Source organism: Pollicipes pollicipes, unplaced genomic scaffold, assembly GCF_011947565.3.
Source record: "Pollicipes pollicipes isolate AB1234 unplaced genomic scaffold, Ppol_2.1 Scaffold_2555;HRSCAF=2994_pilon_pilon_pilon, whole genome shotgun sequence".
Taxonomy (NCBI): Eukaryota; Metazoa; Arthropoda; class Thecostraca; order Pollicipedomorpha; family Pollicipedidae; genus Pollicipes; species Pollicipes pollicipes.
Window position 1 is genome coordinate 43686988 of NW_023596136.1, and position 17684 is coordinate 43704671.

General features: G+C 54.4%; 1 protein-coding gene across 1 annotated transcript; it reads right to left on the reverse strand.

The window, feature by feature from the left end:
• Window positions 1-12: 12 nt before the first annotated feature.
• On the reverse strand, window positions 13-17132 carry LOC119101641 (insulin-like growth factor-binding protein complex acid labile subunit). Its single transcript, XM_037225051.1, has 12 exons — window positions 17028-17132; window positions 16198-16356; window positions 15799-15924; window positions 12764-14100; window positions 11618-12018; window positions 2787-2869; window positions 2119-2147; window positions 1987-2073; window positions 1549-1650; window positions 982-1053; window positions 609-639; window positions 13-50 (listed from the first exon to the last, which is right to left on the reverse strand). The coding sequence occupies exons 4-12, from the start codon at window positions 13979-13981 to the stop codon at window positions 13-15; spliced, it is 2061 nt and encodes a 686-aa protein (XP_037080946.1). The 5' UTR covers window positions 13982-14100; window positions 15799-15924; window positions 16198-16356; window positions 17028-17132.
• Window positions 17133-17684: the final 552 nt, after the last annotated feature.

A 17684-nucleotide genomic window follows, 5' to 3' on the forward strand; every position in this document is an offset into this window, starting at 1 on the left:
CCAAGCCAGCCGTCAGCGGAGCAGGGCCGCATGTCCCGCCACATGGCCCGCTGGGACACGGCGGGCAGGGGACCGGTGTGGCACCACAGGAAGGGCAGAGTCGGCCAGACGCTGCAGCAACAACCGGATGTAGGTACATCCACCGCCGCGCTAGACCATCTGCACCAGCGGCCGTCGACCCCAGATGGCCAACTTAAAAGGACTGTTCCTTAGATAATGACTTTATCCAAACCGCACGATCTTTCATCAACAAATGTCCGCTGTGGCGAAACACGCCCATGCTCATTCGAACTCGGTGGCTGTCACAGACATCGGCCCCTCCAATGCCCAACACCCACACTGAGCGGTGGGCGCCGACGCGCGTAACGCCAGCCCTTGGTTCCGTACTCCTCCTCCCTCCCCTTCCCTCCCGGCGTGCGACGGCCGGCGCCTCACCTGTCTGACGGCCGGCCGGGCGGCGGCGGGCGCGGCCGCCTTGGCCGCAGCGGCGCCGGAGCCGACGGCGGCGGCGCCAGCGCGCACCTGCGGCACCATGATCTGACGGGACTTGGCCAGCAGGTCGGAGGCCGGCGACGCGTCTTTGCCGGCCGCCGCCTCGGCCGGCGGACCGTCGTCCACCACCTCGAACGTGTACGTCACCTGCGCGGCGGCCGGGCCGTTAGCGGGCCGGGCCGTTAGCGGGGGTGTAGCGCGCGGGGCCACATCTGGCGCCCTGGACCGCGCCGGCGGCACCAGCGGGCCGGCCCGAACGGCGATCGGCGCGCAGAGCGAGGTGGACGGCCAGGCGCGGTGGGAAAGCAGCCTGACGCACATTGACTGTTAGGATACTGAGTGCGATAAAACAACTCTTACACTAAAGCGCAAGCGCAAATGTTGATGTCTCATCTACAACGCACTCTCACCTCTTTCTCAAGTGAATCCCGGTTATCCCCAGACCGAAATAACAACCGACAGCCAGTCACGCACTGTTTCGACAAGCACCTGAGGCAGCCCATCAGTGATAGCCAGCTGGCTCCCCACGGCCAGCGTGACAGGAGACAGCCAGCTGTCTCCCTGCGGCCAGCGTGACGGGAGACAGCCAGTTGTCTCCCTGCGGCCAACGTGACGGGACTAGAGACTCGGCGAAGGAGCCTGCCAGCCCATAGAGCACTACAGCGCACAGGCGCGCCTGCCGCTGCGTGTTCCACCACACCCATGCGGAGCGCCGTGTAGTGTGGTGCAGCATGTGGTGTAGTGCGAGGTGCGGTATGTAGTGCGGTGCGGTGTATAGTGCGGTGCGGTGTGTAGTGTAGCGCGGTGTGAGGTGCAGTGTGTGGTGCGGTGCAGTGTGCGGTGCGTTGTGCGCAGTGGCGTATGGTGCGGTGCGATGTGCGGAGCGGTGTTTGGTGCAATGTGCAATGTGTATATGTGGTGCGGTACGTTGTGCAAAGCGGTGCGGTGTGCGATACGGTGTGCGGAGCGGCGTGCGACGCTGTGTGGTGTACGGAGCGGTGTGCGGAGCGGTGTGCAGAGCGGCTTGCGGTGCGGCGTGCGGTTTGTGGTGATCACCTTGCTCCCATCGCCAGCCTCGGTGGGCGTGTCGGTCAGACCGAGCGCCGGGTCGTCGGCGATGTCCACCTTCTGGCTGTCGTCGGCCTCGTCGGCGGCCGGCTCCATCGGCTCCTGCGGCAGCGGGCGGCGTCAGCGGGCGTGCCGAGAGCCCCGGCCTGGCCAGACCGCCGGAGCGGCGGCGGCGCTCCGGCAGGGGCGGTCACCACAAGCGTCGCCCCAGAGCCGTGTGACCGCCACAAACGTGACACCACGACCTACGTGACGCCTCACACGCCAGCCGCATCGGCTGAGCAGCACGGGCTGGGCCGGCCGTGCTGGCCGCCGCGATGCCAGCAGCCGGACAGAGAAGCGCCCCCGCTGCTCCGGTCATCGGGCCGACCAGCAGTCGGCCGGCCGACCTCCGACAGCCCGGCGGCTGCTCACCTGTCCGCCGGCGGCGGCCAGCAGCTCGTCATAGTCGATGCCGAGCGCGGCGGCCTGGCTGGGCGTGAGGCGCACCGTCTGCTGCTGACCGGTCTCGTCCTGCAGCACGGCCAGCACGCCCTCCTCGCCGTCCTCCAGCTCGGCCGGCTCGCCCTCCTCGTCCTGCACCTCTGCTGACGGCCACGAGCACAGTCAGCGGGGCGCCGCCGACGTCGCGGACAGACTCGCACCACTGTCAGACGCCGGGAAGGTCGGGCCGCGCCGAACGGATGAGCCGGGGATAGGCAGAGGGGCGGAAGGGAGGAGCCGGCAGGTAAGGGGAACATGCACTGTAAATTGGCCGCACCAGAGGCATTGCGTCGCCCTGGGTCAGCAAATCCGCTCTCTGTTCACCCCACTGAGATATCGAGGTGAGCTCGTCGCACACAAGCATGTTTCAGCGGATATTCGGGGGGAATGCAAACGATCATGATCACCGCGGAAGTGGCCAACAAATGGAACCCCGTGTCTCACACACTGCACTGCATGTTTGCTTCTCGCACCCGTCGATTCAGAACCGTCCCTGTAGCGAGGCACATAACACATCTGCTTAAAAGTATTGCAATCTCCGAGGAGAAGAGTGTAACATCGGCAGCCCCGGAGGCGCGGTGCGCGCCGTCGGTGGGCGGCGCGCGGCTGCCGGCGCCGCTCGCGCTCACCGAGCGTGTGCACGGTGGCCTGCTGCTCGTCGGCGAGGACGGCCGGCGGCGCCTCCTGGACGGCTTGGCCGCGGCCGGCCAGCTGCGCCAGCGCCTGCTGCAGCACGTCCTCGCTGATGTCGCCGCCGCCCTCCAGGTACACCGCCTGGCCGTCCACCAGGAACACGCGCTGCTCCGCACTCATCGCGGCGCCGGTGCTGCCGACACGGGGAGGCTCATGCCAGCCGTCGCATTCACTGTCGAGGCTCAAAGGACATGCCAGCCGAGTGATGTCACATGTGGATGAATGCGGTCTCATAAGTTGTGAATGTGTTTCATCAGCACAGCACAATGCTTTGGTGAGAAGACAATGTTAAAAATTGCTAATTCTGTTCACATGTTGTTCATTGAATAGTTACTGCATGGATCTTAAAAATTGCAAATACTGTTCACATGTTCTTCACTGAACACTTCATTGTTCTGGATGAACACCAGATGCACATGCAACCACTGAAATGCAAAAGCCAGAGTGTGTTAAAAAAGGTATACTGCTTTACTGAATGTCATGTTGATTATATTTTGATGGCAGTCTACCTAGAAAGCCATGTGCAAAGCTGACACTGGATGACTGACACAGGGAATGTACATCGCTGTAATAGTTCATGTTAGTTCAGAATCTGATGACTGATATCAGACCTGCTATTTTAGTCCTGATTGCTACTGTGTGACAGCAAAGTGAAAACGATTATACCACTAACAAAACAAAATCACTTGGGTCCATCTCTGAAATATGCCACAGTAGGCACAACAAACACAATAGTGGCAGCTAGAAATGTAAACACACCTGTCCTGACATGTACACACCTGCACCTCTTTTAGATGCACACAAAAGCCAGTAAGCTGATGCAAAGAACAGTAAGCAAGTGATATCTTTATGTTGAAAAGCCCAGAAGCTATATCAGTATGTGTGCCTCAAATTACAACATGCTATTCATTATGCTCAAAGCCACACAATTAAGCAGCAGTTTTGCTGGGCATTGAATGTTTTCACTGGTCACTAGACATGTGGAGCTGGATGCCTCATCACAGGAAACTGAATGCAATGATTACCAGTGCATGTCAACAGGGACCCAAGCATGCTACCATCCTAATAAAGCATGATTATAAGACCATGGTCACCAGGATAGAAAATTACATGTTGTTCATAATGTGCCAAGAATTGGCCATTTCAAAATGAAACACTAGCACTGAGAAATATATGCAAGTAACAAAGGAGCCTGTCTTTCCTTCCTTCTCCCTCTCAAGAGGGAAACATGACACATATCATCACAATTCTTTTATGAAGCACCAGCCACTGCATTGACCATATTGACAGGAGCCAGAGCACAAGCAAGTCTCCAACCCATACCCTTAATGTGAGAGTCTCAGAAGCTTACCACTGCTACCACTGACACCCTGCCCCTTTCTTTTCTAGTTTAAAGAGCAAAACAATTCAATTATAAGTGTATCACATGCATGATAGAATCAACAACTTCAGAGGTTGTATACTGTGCCAAATCAAACCAAGATGTAGATACTTACCTAGTACCAGTGATGATTCAGTTCAGTTTCTTGATTCTTGTTTAAAAGTTTGCTGTGGATCTTGAAACCTGAAAACATAAGCACCTGCTTCAGGTGGTCTAAACAGGAATTATATTAAGTGGTGATACAAGGAAAAAGCAAAGCTGGGGAGGGGCATAATAGGGCCACACCTCCCTCCCCATGCGCCTAAGTCTTTGTATGATTTTTTTAACAGATTTTTTCCAGCCTCTTTGGGCAGATAAATTTCTGAACAAAGTGGTTTGCACAAGCCACCTGAGAACTTTCTAGATTTAGTCCCAATCTACAGGAGGTTTAGGAACATTTGAACCCTTTCCTCCTAAGAAAACTTTTCCAATGTGTCTACAGTAATGTCATATTTGGTTATATGGTTAAATGAGTTGGACCTGCTAAATAAAAAGCTATAGCATATTACTCCAGCCCCATACAAATTTAGGTTCTGAAACCCACTCTTCTAGTTTTAACAGACACTTGACAAAATAAATATTGACATATTTGCAGTACATGTTGCTAAACAAACATAGCTATGATGTCATGCCTAAAAATGCTGCCGTGTTTGACAGTACCACGTGTGCTGCTCCATATAAAAAATCCCCATGCCCTACCATAGTGTTAGATTAGGGCACAGGGCACAGGGCAGTAAAATACACTGAAAATTTTAACATGACCCAAGGTTTTACTTTAAAATAGGGGATATAATTTAGTTTGCTATCAATCTGGCTGAAAATGGCATCACAAAATATCTGAATCTCTTTTTTCAAACCAACATCCTTAAGAAAATTGCATGGTACCATTTTTACCAAACAGGCTAATTTATATCTGAATGTACAATGATGCAAAATATTTCATCCATATTATAATCTTTACTTAGCAATTAGCAGCCTCCTGTTGATATAGAGGTTTTGAAGTGAGTTAACCACAGCAATCATTTAAGGCTGTACACAGCCTCATCTTCAAGACTTCAAATGTAGCCTAAGCATAAATATAACAGACAAACACACTGCATGGCTGTTAATTTAAGCTTTACATGTGTATAGAAGCAGCTAAATATTAGAAGTATGATGAAAACAGACGAGATGCTAATCTGAACAATATATGCATATCAATATGGCAATGAACATGAGCCTCAGCTTTTTGTTGATATCTTGGGACCCATACACTGCATTGATCACTTACATCCATTCCTTCTAAGCATCAAACTAGCAGCTTTCAGTGCCCCAATCTCCATGTAGCATGTATGTAGCAGGACCTTCAGCCTTCTTAATTGAAGCATTTTCTTTCCTTCCTTGAGCAACCATATGGGTCTGACATAGAACCACAACTCAACCCTTTGAGAATTCTTAGCATTTATCATGGCTACACCTACATCCTTATTAACAAATCATTGAGAACATCGATTAAATTTGATGGGAAGGGTTGGGCACAATATCCCCTTTTCTTAACAGCAATGAGCCACACCCCAACACAGCTTGCTGACAACTGTTTAGCTCACCACAGCACATAACTGGCCCGTCGTCATACAGGCCCGAGACCACCGCCATGACACAAAATGAAGCCAAACATTTATGCATCACAAACTGATAACATCTCAAATCCTGGAACCAAATGAATGCGCCATTTCTGCCTATTCGAAACTGTCGAGAATAAACTGCAAAAATAAGTTAAACATCTTTTTCAAAAAAGCAAAGCAAAGTTTCAAATCAGCATCTGAAAATTTGGTTTTGGAGTAATTTTCAATTAACACAAAAATGATGACAAACTAACCATCTATGAAGAAAACATCGGCACAATTTCCCACCAACCGTCCCTACCCCTGCAGCAAGCAGCGAAGCAATGGACGCCATTGCCAAAAAATAACTGCGCCTTATACCGTGCTGCCATATATGAAGTAGTGAAGGGAAACGCACAAATGCTAGTACTTATCTCCCGCCAGGTGACATCGCCATTTCTTTTCTTCCATTTGAACACATCTAGGGCTTTCATGTTCAGTTGGGTGGCTCCAGCCCCGCCCCACAACTTGGGCTCCAGCCACCCCTCCCCCCGACTCCAAAAAGAAGGTTGGCGAAATCCGAGGAGGGGCCGTTTGCCGGCTGATTTTGAGGTATAGGCCGTAACATTTTGCACTGGTCAGCCCCCCCCCCCACACCCTGACTCATTATGCAAAACTATGTCCCTTAAGATACATTTTACCCTCACGACCCTTTCAAAGAAACCAAACATATTTTAAACTCTTCGACTTCCCACTGCAATCCACCCCACGTGCCTTTGAAATATTTTGAAATGCGATGCAGTTAACCATACCGCATATAACGTTGTAACAGTATGACTGCAGGTATGTACCCAGTATGTGCCCATACCCGGCAGGTGTGTTCATCCCTGCAGTGACAGGTTAGGTGTTATATATAATTACATGCATTCATTGTATGCATTCCATGCATATAATTGCATTGTACCATTCCGGTTCAGAATAATCAGATGTACATCTGACTGATAAGATCATCGGTATAGCATTGGTGTGAAACTGCGTGCGTGGGTTGAACAAACTGCGTAATCGACATGTCTCCTAAGTGGATTTTCGTTTCTGGGCACACCGCATCAGACACAACATCAATGTTTGCGAAACACATCAGTGAACGTTTCTTTTTGCGGAGCCTTCGGGTACAAATGCCGCATTTTGTGAGAACAGGGACGAATACCCACGCTTGTCACTTTTTCTTTTCTCAGTACAGAGCCTAATATATCTGTGTCGCCGGCCACGGCGATGGGCTGCGTGGATTCATTCCTCCCCTCTGAAGCGATTTTAGCGCCACCGCCAGCAGGTGGTGGCGCCACTAGCGTGCTCCAGGGGGTCCATTCGAGCTCCCCCGACCGCCTGATCAGGTTGCAGGCAACTGCAAAGACTATTTCAGAGCTGCAGTCCTAAAACGGGGGAAAGACGCTGACAGGGGAGGATCGGGAGGGGGGGGGGGCGGGGCACGGGACCATGACACCTCCTGGGTCTCGAACAGACGTAGTGTCATACACAAAACGCAACAAAACTAGACGTCTTTGGGCTTTCATGCAATGAAGCACAGTCGCAAGAATTGTCACAGGAGAACTGAAAATAAAGAACCCACGAGTAGACAAAAATAGTTTTTCAAGAATTTAGAAGGTTGTGAATTGGAAATTTTAAGATTCATCATACTGTTCAGGAACCTACCCTGTTTCTGGTGCACCATGTGTTCACTTTCAAGGCTATTCCGACCATCAAGGAGCCTTTTACGTTGCCTATGCCTTTTTGCATTTGTTCGGAGGGCCCTGCGGTATTGCTGGGGCCCTTGGCGCTAATATGTCATGCACTTCTGTCAGTCAGGAGCCTTCCACGGTTGCTTCCCATTTGCGCGAAGCGTTTGCTATACACCATTGCCGGGCACCCCATATGCTAAATTGCCAGGGTATTCTCGGTTGTTCAGGAGCCTGTCACGTTAGTCCCGGTCAAGAGCGTAGCCAGAGCCCTGGCAAGGTGGGACAAGGCTGACAAAAGGCTCCCTGATCGCAAAAGGCCTCCAAAAAAACCGTCGGGTATGGTCGATTTGTGAATGATGGCATGTTTTTATCACACACACACACACACACACACACACACACACACACACACACACACACACACACACACACACACACACACACACACACACACACACACACACACACACACACACACACACACACACACACACACACACACACACACACACACACACACACACACACACACACACACACACACACACACACACACACACACACACACACACACACACACACACACACACACACACACACACACACACACACACACACACACACACACACACACACACACACACACACACACACACACACACACACACACACATATATATATATATGTGCGTGTGTGTGTGTGTGTGCGTGTGTGTGTGTGTGTGTGTGTGTGTGTGCGTGTGTGTAGTACACATCTTTACGTTCTGTAGCAGGAATATAGGTCAGATGCTACCACGAGATCAATTCTGCCTGATGTTTATAGCACATGAACTGAAAAATAGTGCGGTAAATGACTGCATGAAATAATTCACCGGCGCCCTCCATTTCACAATGGTCTAGTAAACCTTTTCTTAAACCGATAAAACTGAGAAAATTTATACAGGGATATCGAGTATTTCGCGAATGTAAATTTAATATCAAAATGGGTTAATAATTTGCATTAACGCGGGCTTCGGCGGGGTCAAAAAGACCCCTCTTCCAAAGGTTTTTCCAGAATGGTTTCCGAATGGCGCGACTGCGCGTCGCCAAATTTTGCATAGCTGTAGACAATTGAATAGCGGAGCGTTTGAAAGGAAAAAATCTGGATGTACCCCGTAAGGTCGCCGACCTACGGCAGGTCAAATTCAGGATATGAGTTCTGCGAAGCCAATTTCTAGGGAATCGTACAATCTGATGCAACAACGGAGTCTTAGACGAGACCACACATCTCTGAGATGCTTTCTTTGGTAACGCAACAATTGCATATGCAAGTTCCATTGACCTATGGTCAGTTTTGCACGCCAGACCAAGGTCAAAACCGATCTGTTTTATTACGCTAGGGCTTGCTGTATGAGGGAGTTTTGGGTGCTCATTTCGAATTTATTGATAAGAGAAACATTTTACATCTTCCATGCACTTTTCAAAGGCCCGAATAGGTCGCTGAACTAAAATCACCTATGTTAACATGATATTTTTGGGAACATACTGCTTAGCGTGATCTTGGTCGTTTATTCAAATGCAAAACTCAAACCTGACTGACACATAGGCCGATATCGACTCAAGGGGTTCCAGATCGGCGCGATTCGCCCGGTGGCGATATTTGAGGGTCCATCGTCTCGGGACGGGGCCCCTGAATAAAGCTCCGACCTGTCATTTATGCCCTCAGACCCTCCTATCGCGCGCTTGATCGTCGGACCTGGTGGGCCCTATAGGCTCTTCGAGTCTTCTCAAACACTGCCTCTGATCGACTCGAGGCCCTTTGACAATACCCTGTGGCCCCTGGGCCCCTGTAGGCGCCGTGACACCCGAACAATGTAAATCGCTGGCTCCGGCTTTGCCCTTGCTTGGGGAACGGGTCCTTAGGCCCATGCAGCCACAGAGTCGACTGTGCGCTACTGGTGATGTCTGACCAAAATATAGGCCCTTAACGACTCAGTGGACCCCTAATCAGCGCGCAGGGCCATCTGCCTGGCATTGGAGTGCTCGGCCCTGTGGTCTATGGTCCCCGATTGGGACCTCCGGGCGGCCTTTTGAACCCTTCGGTCCCTCGAATCGGCCCTTAATCGTAGGCTCCGAGGGGAGCCACGTGTCCCGCATGTCCCCTCACCGCCTGCACTGCTGGTCCAAGTTAACCTACTGGGGCACTCACAATATCCCCATCGGCTCTCTTCATTTGCCTAGAACCCTTCCAATGTTCTACCACCTGCTTAGGGCCCTACGGTTTTGTCAGGACCCTTCTGATAGCCTGCTCGAAAACGCTCGATCCTCTGCGGGCCTTCCAAGCTGGGTTTTGGGTATTCCTTAAGTGAATGGAGGATCTTACAGCTTAGTGGATAGAACTGTCGTACGTGCCGCCGACGTCGTCTTGCGTTATTTCCGTCGGTTATTCAATTCGTGACACATAGGATACTTGTGCATCGCAGTCTCAATGCATTTCGAATGCTAGGATACTTTGTACTCCTTCGTAACAGATAAAACAAATACTCTGCATGAAACATCAACCAGCAGCTGATCACATCAACTAGCCGGCTTGCCCCAATTAACCTAGAAATCATGTTCATGTTTGATTTTGATTGCATCCAGCAGCCAACTTTAGTTCATTTTGCCAATTTTCCTAAATCATCACCCACAAAATGATAAGATTTGCCATGATCTGGAGAAGAAGAATACACTCTGTACATGAGCATGCCTGGCATGTCTCATTTACTAGGGATACGCACAGTACGATGTGTTCCCGTATGAAGAGTATTCTAAGAATCGTAAGATTTAAAGGCTGCAATGTGCTTAACGAGATATGAGGATTTCTGGAGAGGCTCTAAAGTTGAAAATTAAGGGGTCCAAAAGGTTGCGTACCCCCCTCCCCGCCCCTCTCGACGAAGTCCTGGATCCCCTGCCCCCAGCCCACGCAGTTGTGGGTTAGCACGCGTGGCACGTTTATGGCGCCTGCGAGCGCTGGTCGCGCGAGGCGTTTCCGCGGGGGCATGACCGGTACCGGAAAACAAACAACATCGGCCTGCGTGCATTTCGACGTGGCTTGCTGGCATGATGAGCGACACTCAGGAGTCAGCCGCTGGACACTCCGGATGTTGGCATGATGAGCGGCACTCAGGGGTCAGCCGCTGGACGCTCCGGATGTTGGCATGATGAGCGGCACTCGGGGGTCAGCCGCTGGACACTCCGGATGTTGGCATGATGAGCGACACTCAGGAGTCAGCCGCTGGACACTCCGGATGTTGGCATGATGAGCGGCACTCAGGGGTCAGCCGCTGGACACTCTGGATGTTGGCATGATGAGCGACACTCAGGGGTCAGCCGCTGGACACTCCGGATGTTGGCATGATGAGCGACACTCAGGGGTCAGCCGCTGGACACTCTGGATGACAAACACAGATCCGCAGCGGACCTCCGGTCGCTCGCCGCTGGGGCTGGGGGCAGGGTCAGCGCTGGGCCCGCCCCCGCGGCTCCGAAGCATGCCACGACAAGCACGCACAACGCTGGAGACCAACGCAGAGGGATGTCACATACGATCCAAGCAGCACGCTTAGTGATATAGTACAGTGTATTAGGCTTACGAGTCGACATCGTACATGTAATTACAAAGTCAAAATCAGATACGACGGAGTTGGAATGCAACGGACATGGTGAGCGTTTGGAGTTGTGGGGGGGGGGGGGCAAAGGGACAAACGCCTCCACCCGAACGGCGTTCTGTCAACGCGACCACCGCAGTGGTTGCAGTGTGGTTTGCTAGCCTACGAATAACGACGGGCGTGGCGTTCCTCCGCAGTTAGTGGATGCGCGCGGAGAGCCGTTGTCAGCGGGTGGCACGCGGAAGTCACTGTTAGCGGGTGGCACGCGGAGAGTCACTGCCTGTCAGCCACGGCTCACCAGCCAACCATGGAGTGACGCAATCTACCCCGCCCGCTGCTCTGATAGCCTCACAGCTTGTAGTGCTTGCGGAACTTGGGGTTCATCCTCTCCAGCTCGAGCTTCTGCGCCTTCTTGGACAGCATGGCGAACAGTTCAGGCGAGATGGTAGCATAGCCCTCCGTGACAAGGGCGGGTTCCACCGGAGCCGCCGCCTCCGCCGCCTCCGCCGCCTCCACCGCCTCCGCCTCCTCCCATAGTCGTCCGCCGCATACTCGGCCATCGCCAACTCCTCGTCCGCGTACCCGGCGTCCGCCTCCCCATAGTCCTCGTACTCGGTCGGGTCGTCCAGCAGCACCACGTCGTCGGCTGCGATCAGCTGATAGTCGGCGTCGTCGGCCTCGCCCAGCGTCAAGTACTTGCCGCCACGGGCGGCGGTCGGGGGCGGCGGCGCACGCTTGCAGCGCAGCTCACGCCGCAGCACCTCGTACAGGCCCCAGTGGCGGTACTGTTCCGGCTGGTGGCAGCGCGGCTCCACGCGAACGTCGTAGGTCAGGTGCTCGCGCTCCTCGTGTTTGCACACGCGGCCGCTAGGGGCGCTGCTGTCCCACCGGCAGATGGTCGCCCGTGAGCTGCGCACCTGTGGTGAACGGAAGGTGAGACGCGGGCGGCTATGGGACAGGGAGTATCGAGCAGACTGGCGGGATGAGGGGAGCGCCGGTGGCTTACGCAAGTAGCGAGTGCATGGTCCCAATGAGCCATACCTAGCAAATGGAGCGAAAGGTGACAACGCATGAGCTTCTCTGTACTGGGTGGTGCACATCTATATTGTTTTGCTTGCAACTTACAGGTACAAGACAAAGCTCCGGAAGCATTCGAACTATGCCTGCGCTTTAACAGCGATGAATGTAGGATGAACCAGTGCTTACAGATTATTTGCGGTAGAGGTCAAAGGTGAATAAGCGAATTCGTATCAACATTGTCGCATGTAACCTGAATCTTGAGGTGTTATAGAGCATGTTCAGCAAATGTTTTACTCAGTCGTCTCTACAAAAAATGCCCGTATTTTTCACTCAATCCCAGAATTGGCTAATCAATAGACACGTGAAATTTTGTTGTGTCCCATGTCTAAGTACACTAGCTCACCTGGCCTTGGTTCACGTTGGTTCGGCGGTAGGCATAAAATCACACTGAATGTGGTTATCTCTCCCAGCAAGCACCAGCCGGAGCTAACCATCAATACGGAACGCGACTAGACGCCCACTTCGGCCGCATGACGGTGGTCGAACACGACGGTTCAGGAGCTGTCTGCAGGGGTACCGAGCTGCGGTCTCCCAGGCCCCGCCCAGACCACCTGTCAGGTGCGTTCGTCCCTCCACACGCACCTTGTTGGTCATGGCGGCGCTGAGGAAGGACAGCTGGCAGCTGCACTCCCACGGGTTGTGATGTATCTGGAGCAGCTTGGGCCGCACCGGGCCCAGCACGGCCGGCGACAGCCAGCTCAGCAGGTTGTGGTGCAGATACACCTCGCGCAGGGCCACCAGCGGGCTGAACACCTCGGACGGCAGATCCTCCAGCAGGTTGTGCGACAGGTCGAGCACGGTGAGGCGCGCCAAGCCGAGGAACGCGTCCTGCGACACTTCCTCCAGGTGGCAGCGCGACAGGTCGAGTCGCTCCAACGCTCCGTTGGAGCGTAGCGCGTCAAACTCCAGGCGTGGCACCGAGCCATGCAGCTCGAGCTCGACCAGCCGAGGCAGCGCGGCGAACTCGACGCCTGTCAGCGCCGGCAGCGTCACGTTGGCCACGGTCAGCTCGCGCAGTTCGGCCAGATGGTCGAGCGCGTGCGGCATCAGCTCGAGCGGCACGTCGGCGCCGCCCAAGCGCAGCACCTCGGTGCGGTTCATCATGTCGAGCGCGCCGCTGTAGACGAGCTGTGTCGGGTTGCCGAGCAGGCTGAGCTCGCGCAAGCGCGGGAACGGCGCCAGCGAGATGTACGACAGCTCTGAGATCAGGTTGTTGGAGAGGTCGAGCTCCTCGAGGTCGAGCAGCCCGGCAAAGCTCTTCATGTTGATAGTGAGCAGGTTGTCGGCGAGCGAGAGCCGGCGCAGGTTCGGGCAGCCGTAGAAGGCGAAGTCGGGCACAGTGCGCAGCAGCTGGTGCTCGACACTCAGCTGGCGCAGCGCGTCCAGCCCCTCGAACAGCTCCCACGAGATCTCCTCTAACCCGGCGTGCGCCAGTCGCAGGAAGCGCAAAGCCGTCAGATTGGCAAAGTTGGAATAGCGCGGCGCCTGACGTTGCCGGAACTCCTCGTACGGCACGATGCGCGGCTGCTCCTCGACCAGCAGGCTGTGCGGCGCGGACGCGCCGTCCAGCTCTTCCACACGGTACTCGGCCACGCTGGGCCCGGCCGGGTCTGGACTCAGCAGCACGTGCTCCAGGTGGAGGTACTCCAGCCTCGTCAGGCCCCGCAGCGCACTGTCGCTGAGCGTGATGAGGCTGCGCGGCGCGGCGCCCGGCTTCCAGCAGACCGTGGTAACGGTCGGCGCGTGCCAGCAGCGACGCCAGGTCATTGGCGTGCAGGCCGCCGGCCGCCGCGTGCTCATGCTCGTCGTGTGTGTGGTAGCCCTGGATCTCGAGACCGCGCAGCTGGCGCACACCGTCGAACTCGGCGGACGCGCAGGTAGGTCGGTTGCATGTCGGGCGCTTGCAGCAGCGACAGGAACTGGAACGGAGCGGCGCGTAGGCGGTTAGAGAGATCTGAAGGCGAGCGGGCAGAATGACACGAGGGTGAGTCGTCGCAGTGTGTCCTTGTGCTCGGAGCACCTCAGCTGGTTGGCCGATCAATATCAACACGCTGGAGCAGATCGACGCCCCAAAGTGCCCAAAAGGATCAAAAGAAGAGGGAGTTGATGTTCAGACCTAAACTGAAACGCCGGCCGGAACGGGACAGATGCGGCTAGTCAGTACAGAACGGAATCAAATGGCCAAAACGTGACGGAAACTGGCTGTCAGTAGGGAACTGGAAAGGACAGCCAAGACGGCACAAAAATGAAAAGCCGGAGTGAAACAGAGACATGTGATCAGGGTGAAACGAGAACTGGCAGACTGAGGCTGGTGAGAAGGGAACTGGAATAGTCGGTCAAACCGCTGTGAGAGGGCGGTCGAAACCAGAAATGTATGTCAGAACAAAGCAGGGCGGCTAAAACCAAGGAAGAAACGGCAATCAAAACGAAAAGGAGGTGAGTGGTCAGAACGGAAAAAAATCGACGGGCGCCGTTAATGTAGTGGTTAAGCTGCGTATCCGAGAAAGCGGAGGTAAGGGGTTCGATTCCCCGCGGCGTCCATCCCCCCCCCCCCCTATGGGGAAATGCAGGCGACCCTATATAGTCTCAGCACCTGAGTGCGTCGTTAAGCCCCAATGACAGCAGCAACGGAAATGAAATGGGCGGTGAGAGCAGGCTAGGAACGGGCCACTAAAACACAACAGGAACGGGCTGTTAGCACCGCAGAAGACTGTTCAGATATTTATTGGGCTGGCTCTCGACAAGTTGAAGTGATGGCGGGTGGGTCCCGCTTCGAGGTGAGCTGTATCCTTCGCACATGCCGATGATGATGAGCCCGCCAGTGGCGGTGTTCCGAGTACCCCGGGCAAGCCGCAAGGTGTGCGTGTGCTCCTGTATCTGAGATGCCTGCCGGTGATCTCGCGCCCACAACACGAGAGCGTGCTGCATGAGTGTCGCGTGTCATCGCGTGCAACCGTTGTGTCCTGATTGTCAATGTGTCACTTGTGAAAATCACGTGCGACGGTGTGGCATACGTGTCAATTAATGACACACACAACAATTTATGACGCGTAATTCATGTGTTCTGAGTGGCAATGTGTCACTTGCGAAAATATCTCGTGTGGCAATTTGGCAGTGTGTCAGTTTATGACGTTAACCCATGTGCCGCATGTGACAATGCGTCCTGTGTGGGAGTGTGTCGTGTCCTATGATTTGCTACGCTTAAAAACGTGTCACGTGTGACAGTTGTTGCAAGTAGCAATGTAGCATGCACAACAAAATGTGGTGCGAGGCAATGCAACCTGCGGGACAGTTTCTCACAGTTGACAACGAACCGCGCGTGTAAAGCCATTTTAGTCAGTGTCGTATGTGGCAATGTGTTGTTAGTAAATGTTTACACAGTGTCGTATGTGGCAATGTAGCGTATGTGATTCCGTGCCGTGTGAGTTTGATAAAACACTGCAAATAACGATACGCCACGTGTCGCAATATGTCGTACATGGCACTGCGTCAGGTGACAGTGTGTCAGCGCAATAATTGTCCCGTGTGACAACGCGTCGTGTAACCTTACCATGGCAATCAGGCAGTGCCATCTGTGGACGTTGTCGTCATCTACATGGGTACGTCAGTGACCTGACCTGGGTATCGGCCGGCAGACTGCTCATAAGCTGGGCGGCCTCAGTCTCGCGCTGCAGCACGCACACCACGGAGAGCACTGACTCCTCCTCTTCATGTCCACCCTCCGCTGCCGTATGGTTCAAGCCCTGGTCGACAGGCAGGCGACGGATGTAAATGGCCGAGCGGGCGGCGGACACTGTCATGTTCAGGAGCGTAATGGCCCTGTCTTTGAGGAGCGGTCACCGTTGTAGAAGTTGGAGACAGAACAGCACGATATCTACACACCAGCGTATCGCGATGCGCGGCGAGCGAAATCGCACATAGGTGGGGTAGCCCGTGGTCAAATCCTCGAGATGTCTTCAGGCTGGGCCGCGTCTCCCGCGGACCGCCGGGGCGCTCCTCCGAGCGCAACGCCAAACCTCGTGGTGATGGTAGAAGTCCCAGTGGTGCTGCGATTCGTGGTCCCTGTCTCCCGTCTCGTGCCAGCGTACGAGCGGCACGTGGCTGGGCGGCGTCTGGTGGCACGTGCAGACGGCCGGACACGGCAGGCGGCCAGGCTGCCTCTCGACTGGCTCACTCTGCGCCAGGCAACCACGCCGTCAAATAATGCACGGCTGGCACGGGAGATCTGAGTTCGATTTCTGTCATTGAAACTTCTACTGGACCCATTATTTTCTGGTGGGAGATGATAAAATGGTGAACTCAGCAGCAAATTTCCTTTATTTCATTCACTCGTTTCATTTTCAAAGCATTAAGCAATTATACGCATGAATAATTTTACTGGTATGCCTTTCAACGTCACGTTAAACCTACAGCGGGCCAAAATCATGTTTTTATGAGAAGTTCGCCGATACCACAACTCAAAATTCCTCCCGCTTGTCAATATACAACACTTCAAGTCATGTGAAGACAGTAACCCTGCCAGGAGGACTGATCCCCATGACCCCGCCAGGAGGACTGACCCCACCCACCCCGCCATGAGGACTGACCCCGCCCACCCCGCCATGAGGACTGACCCCACTGACCCCGCCAGGAGGGCTGACCCCACTGACCCCGCCAGGAGGGCTGACCCCCATGACCCCGCTAGGAGGACTGACCCCACCCACCCCGCCATGAGGACTGACCCCGCTAACCCCGCCAGGAGGACTGACCCCCATGACCCCGCCAGGAGGACTGACCCCACTGACCCCGCCAGGAGGACTGACCCCCATGGCGGGACAGCGGCCGTGTCGGCCGAGGTCAGTCTCACCGTGACCAGCACGCTGAGCAGCAGCAGCAGGCAGGTGACGCCGGCGGCTGCCATGGCCGATGACACCGGCGAAAGGGCGGACGCACGGTCCCGGCGGCGGGGACGCACTGCTCTGCAGCCGCCGGCGGCGGCGCAACGGATGCCGACTCCGGAAGCGCCCGCACACGTGGACGTCGCGGCTCTCAAATCCGTCTGGGCCTCGTGCACTCGGGCTTGGAGATGCGGACTTCCGATGATGAAGCGACACTTCCCTTCGGGCGCTGCATTTAGGTGGTGTTAGCAACATAATGGAGGGAAAAGAGCGAGATGGAACGTTGCCATTTCCAACTCATTTCGTGATCTTTTGTTAAATTGTGCGGGAAGGTGGCAGGTGGTGCAGGAAGGTGGCAGGTGGTGCAGGTGGCATATCCAACCCTGGTTGGTTCAAAACTTATTTGAGTGGTCAGAGACAGGTGGTGCATGGGAGCCTGCCGAACCTTCCGATAACCCAAGGAATGTCCTACGGATCCATGGCCGGTCCGCTTTTATTCACCATATTCAGCAAGCACCCGCCCAGTCACCTGTAATATGGGCGCATAAACTCACATGCAGATGACACCCAGCTCCTGGGCCGCGCTTCTCCCAACCAGCAGAGTCCCGACACATTAAATTGTCGTT

Excerpts from the sequence above, each read along its gene's own strand:
- LOC119101641 (XM_037225051.1), bottom strand. The coding sequence starts at position 13,981 with ATGAGCACGCGGCGGCCGGCGGCCTGCACGCCAATGACCTGGCGTCGC. Across the intron at positions 2,148-2,786 it reads GGAGGGCGGCGGCGACATCA|CAGAGGTGCAGGACGAGGAG; the intron begins GCGAGGACGTGC and ends CGTGGCCGTCAG. Across the intron at positions 640-981 it reads TCACTGATGGGCTGCCTCAG|GTGACGTACACGTTCGAGGT; the intron begins GTGCTTGTCGAA and ends GCCGCCGCGCAG.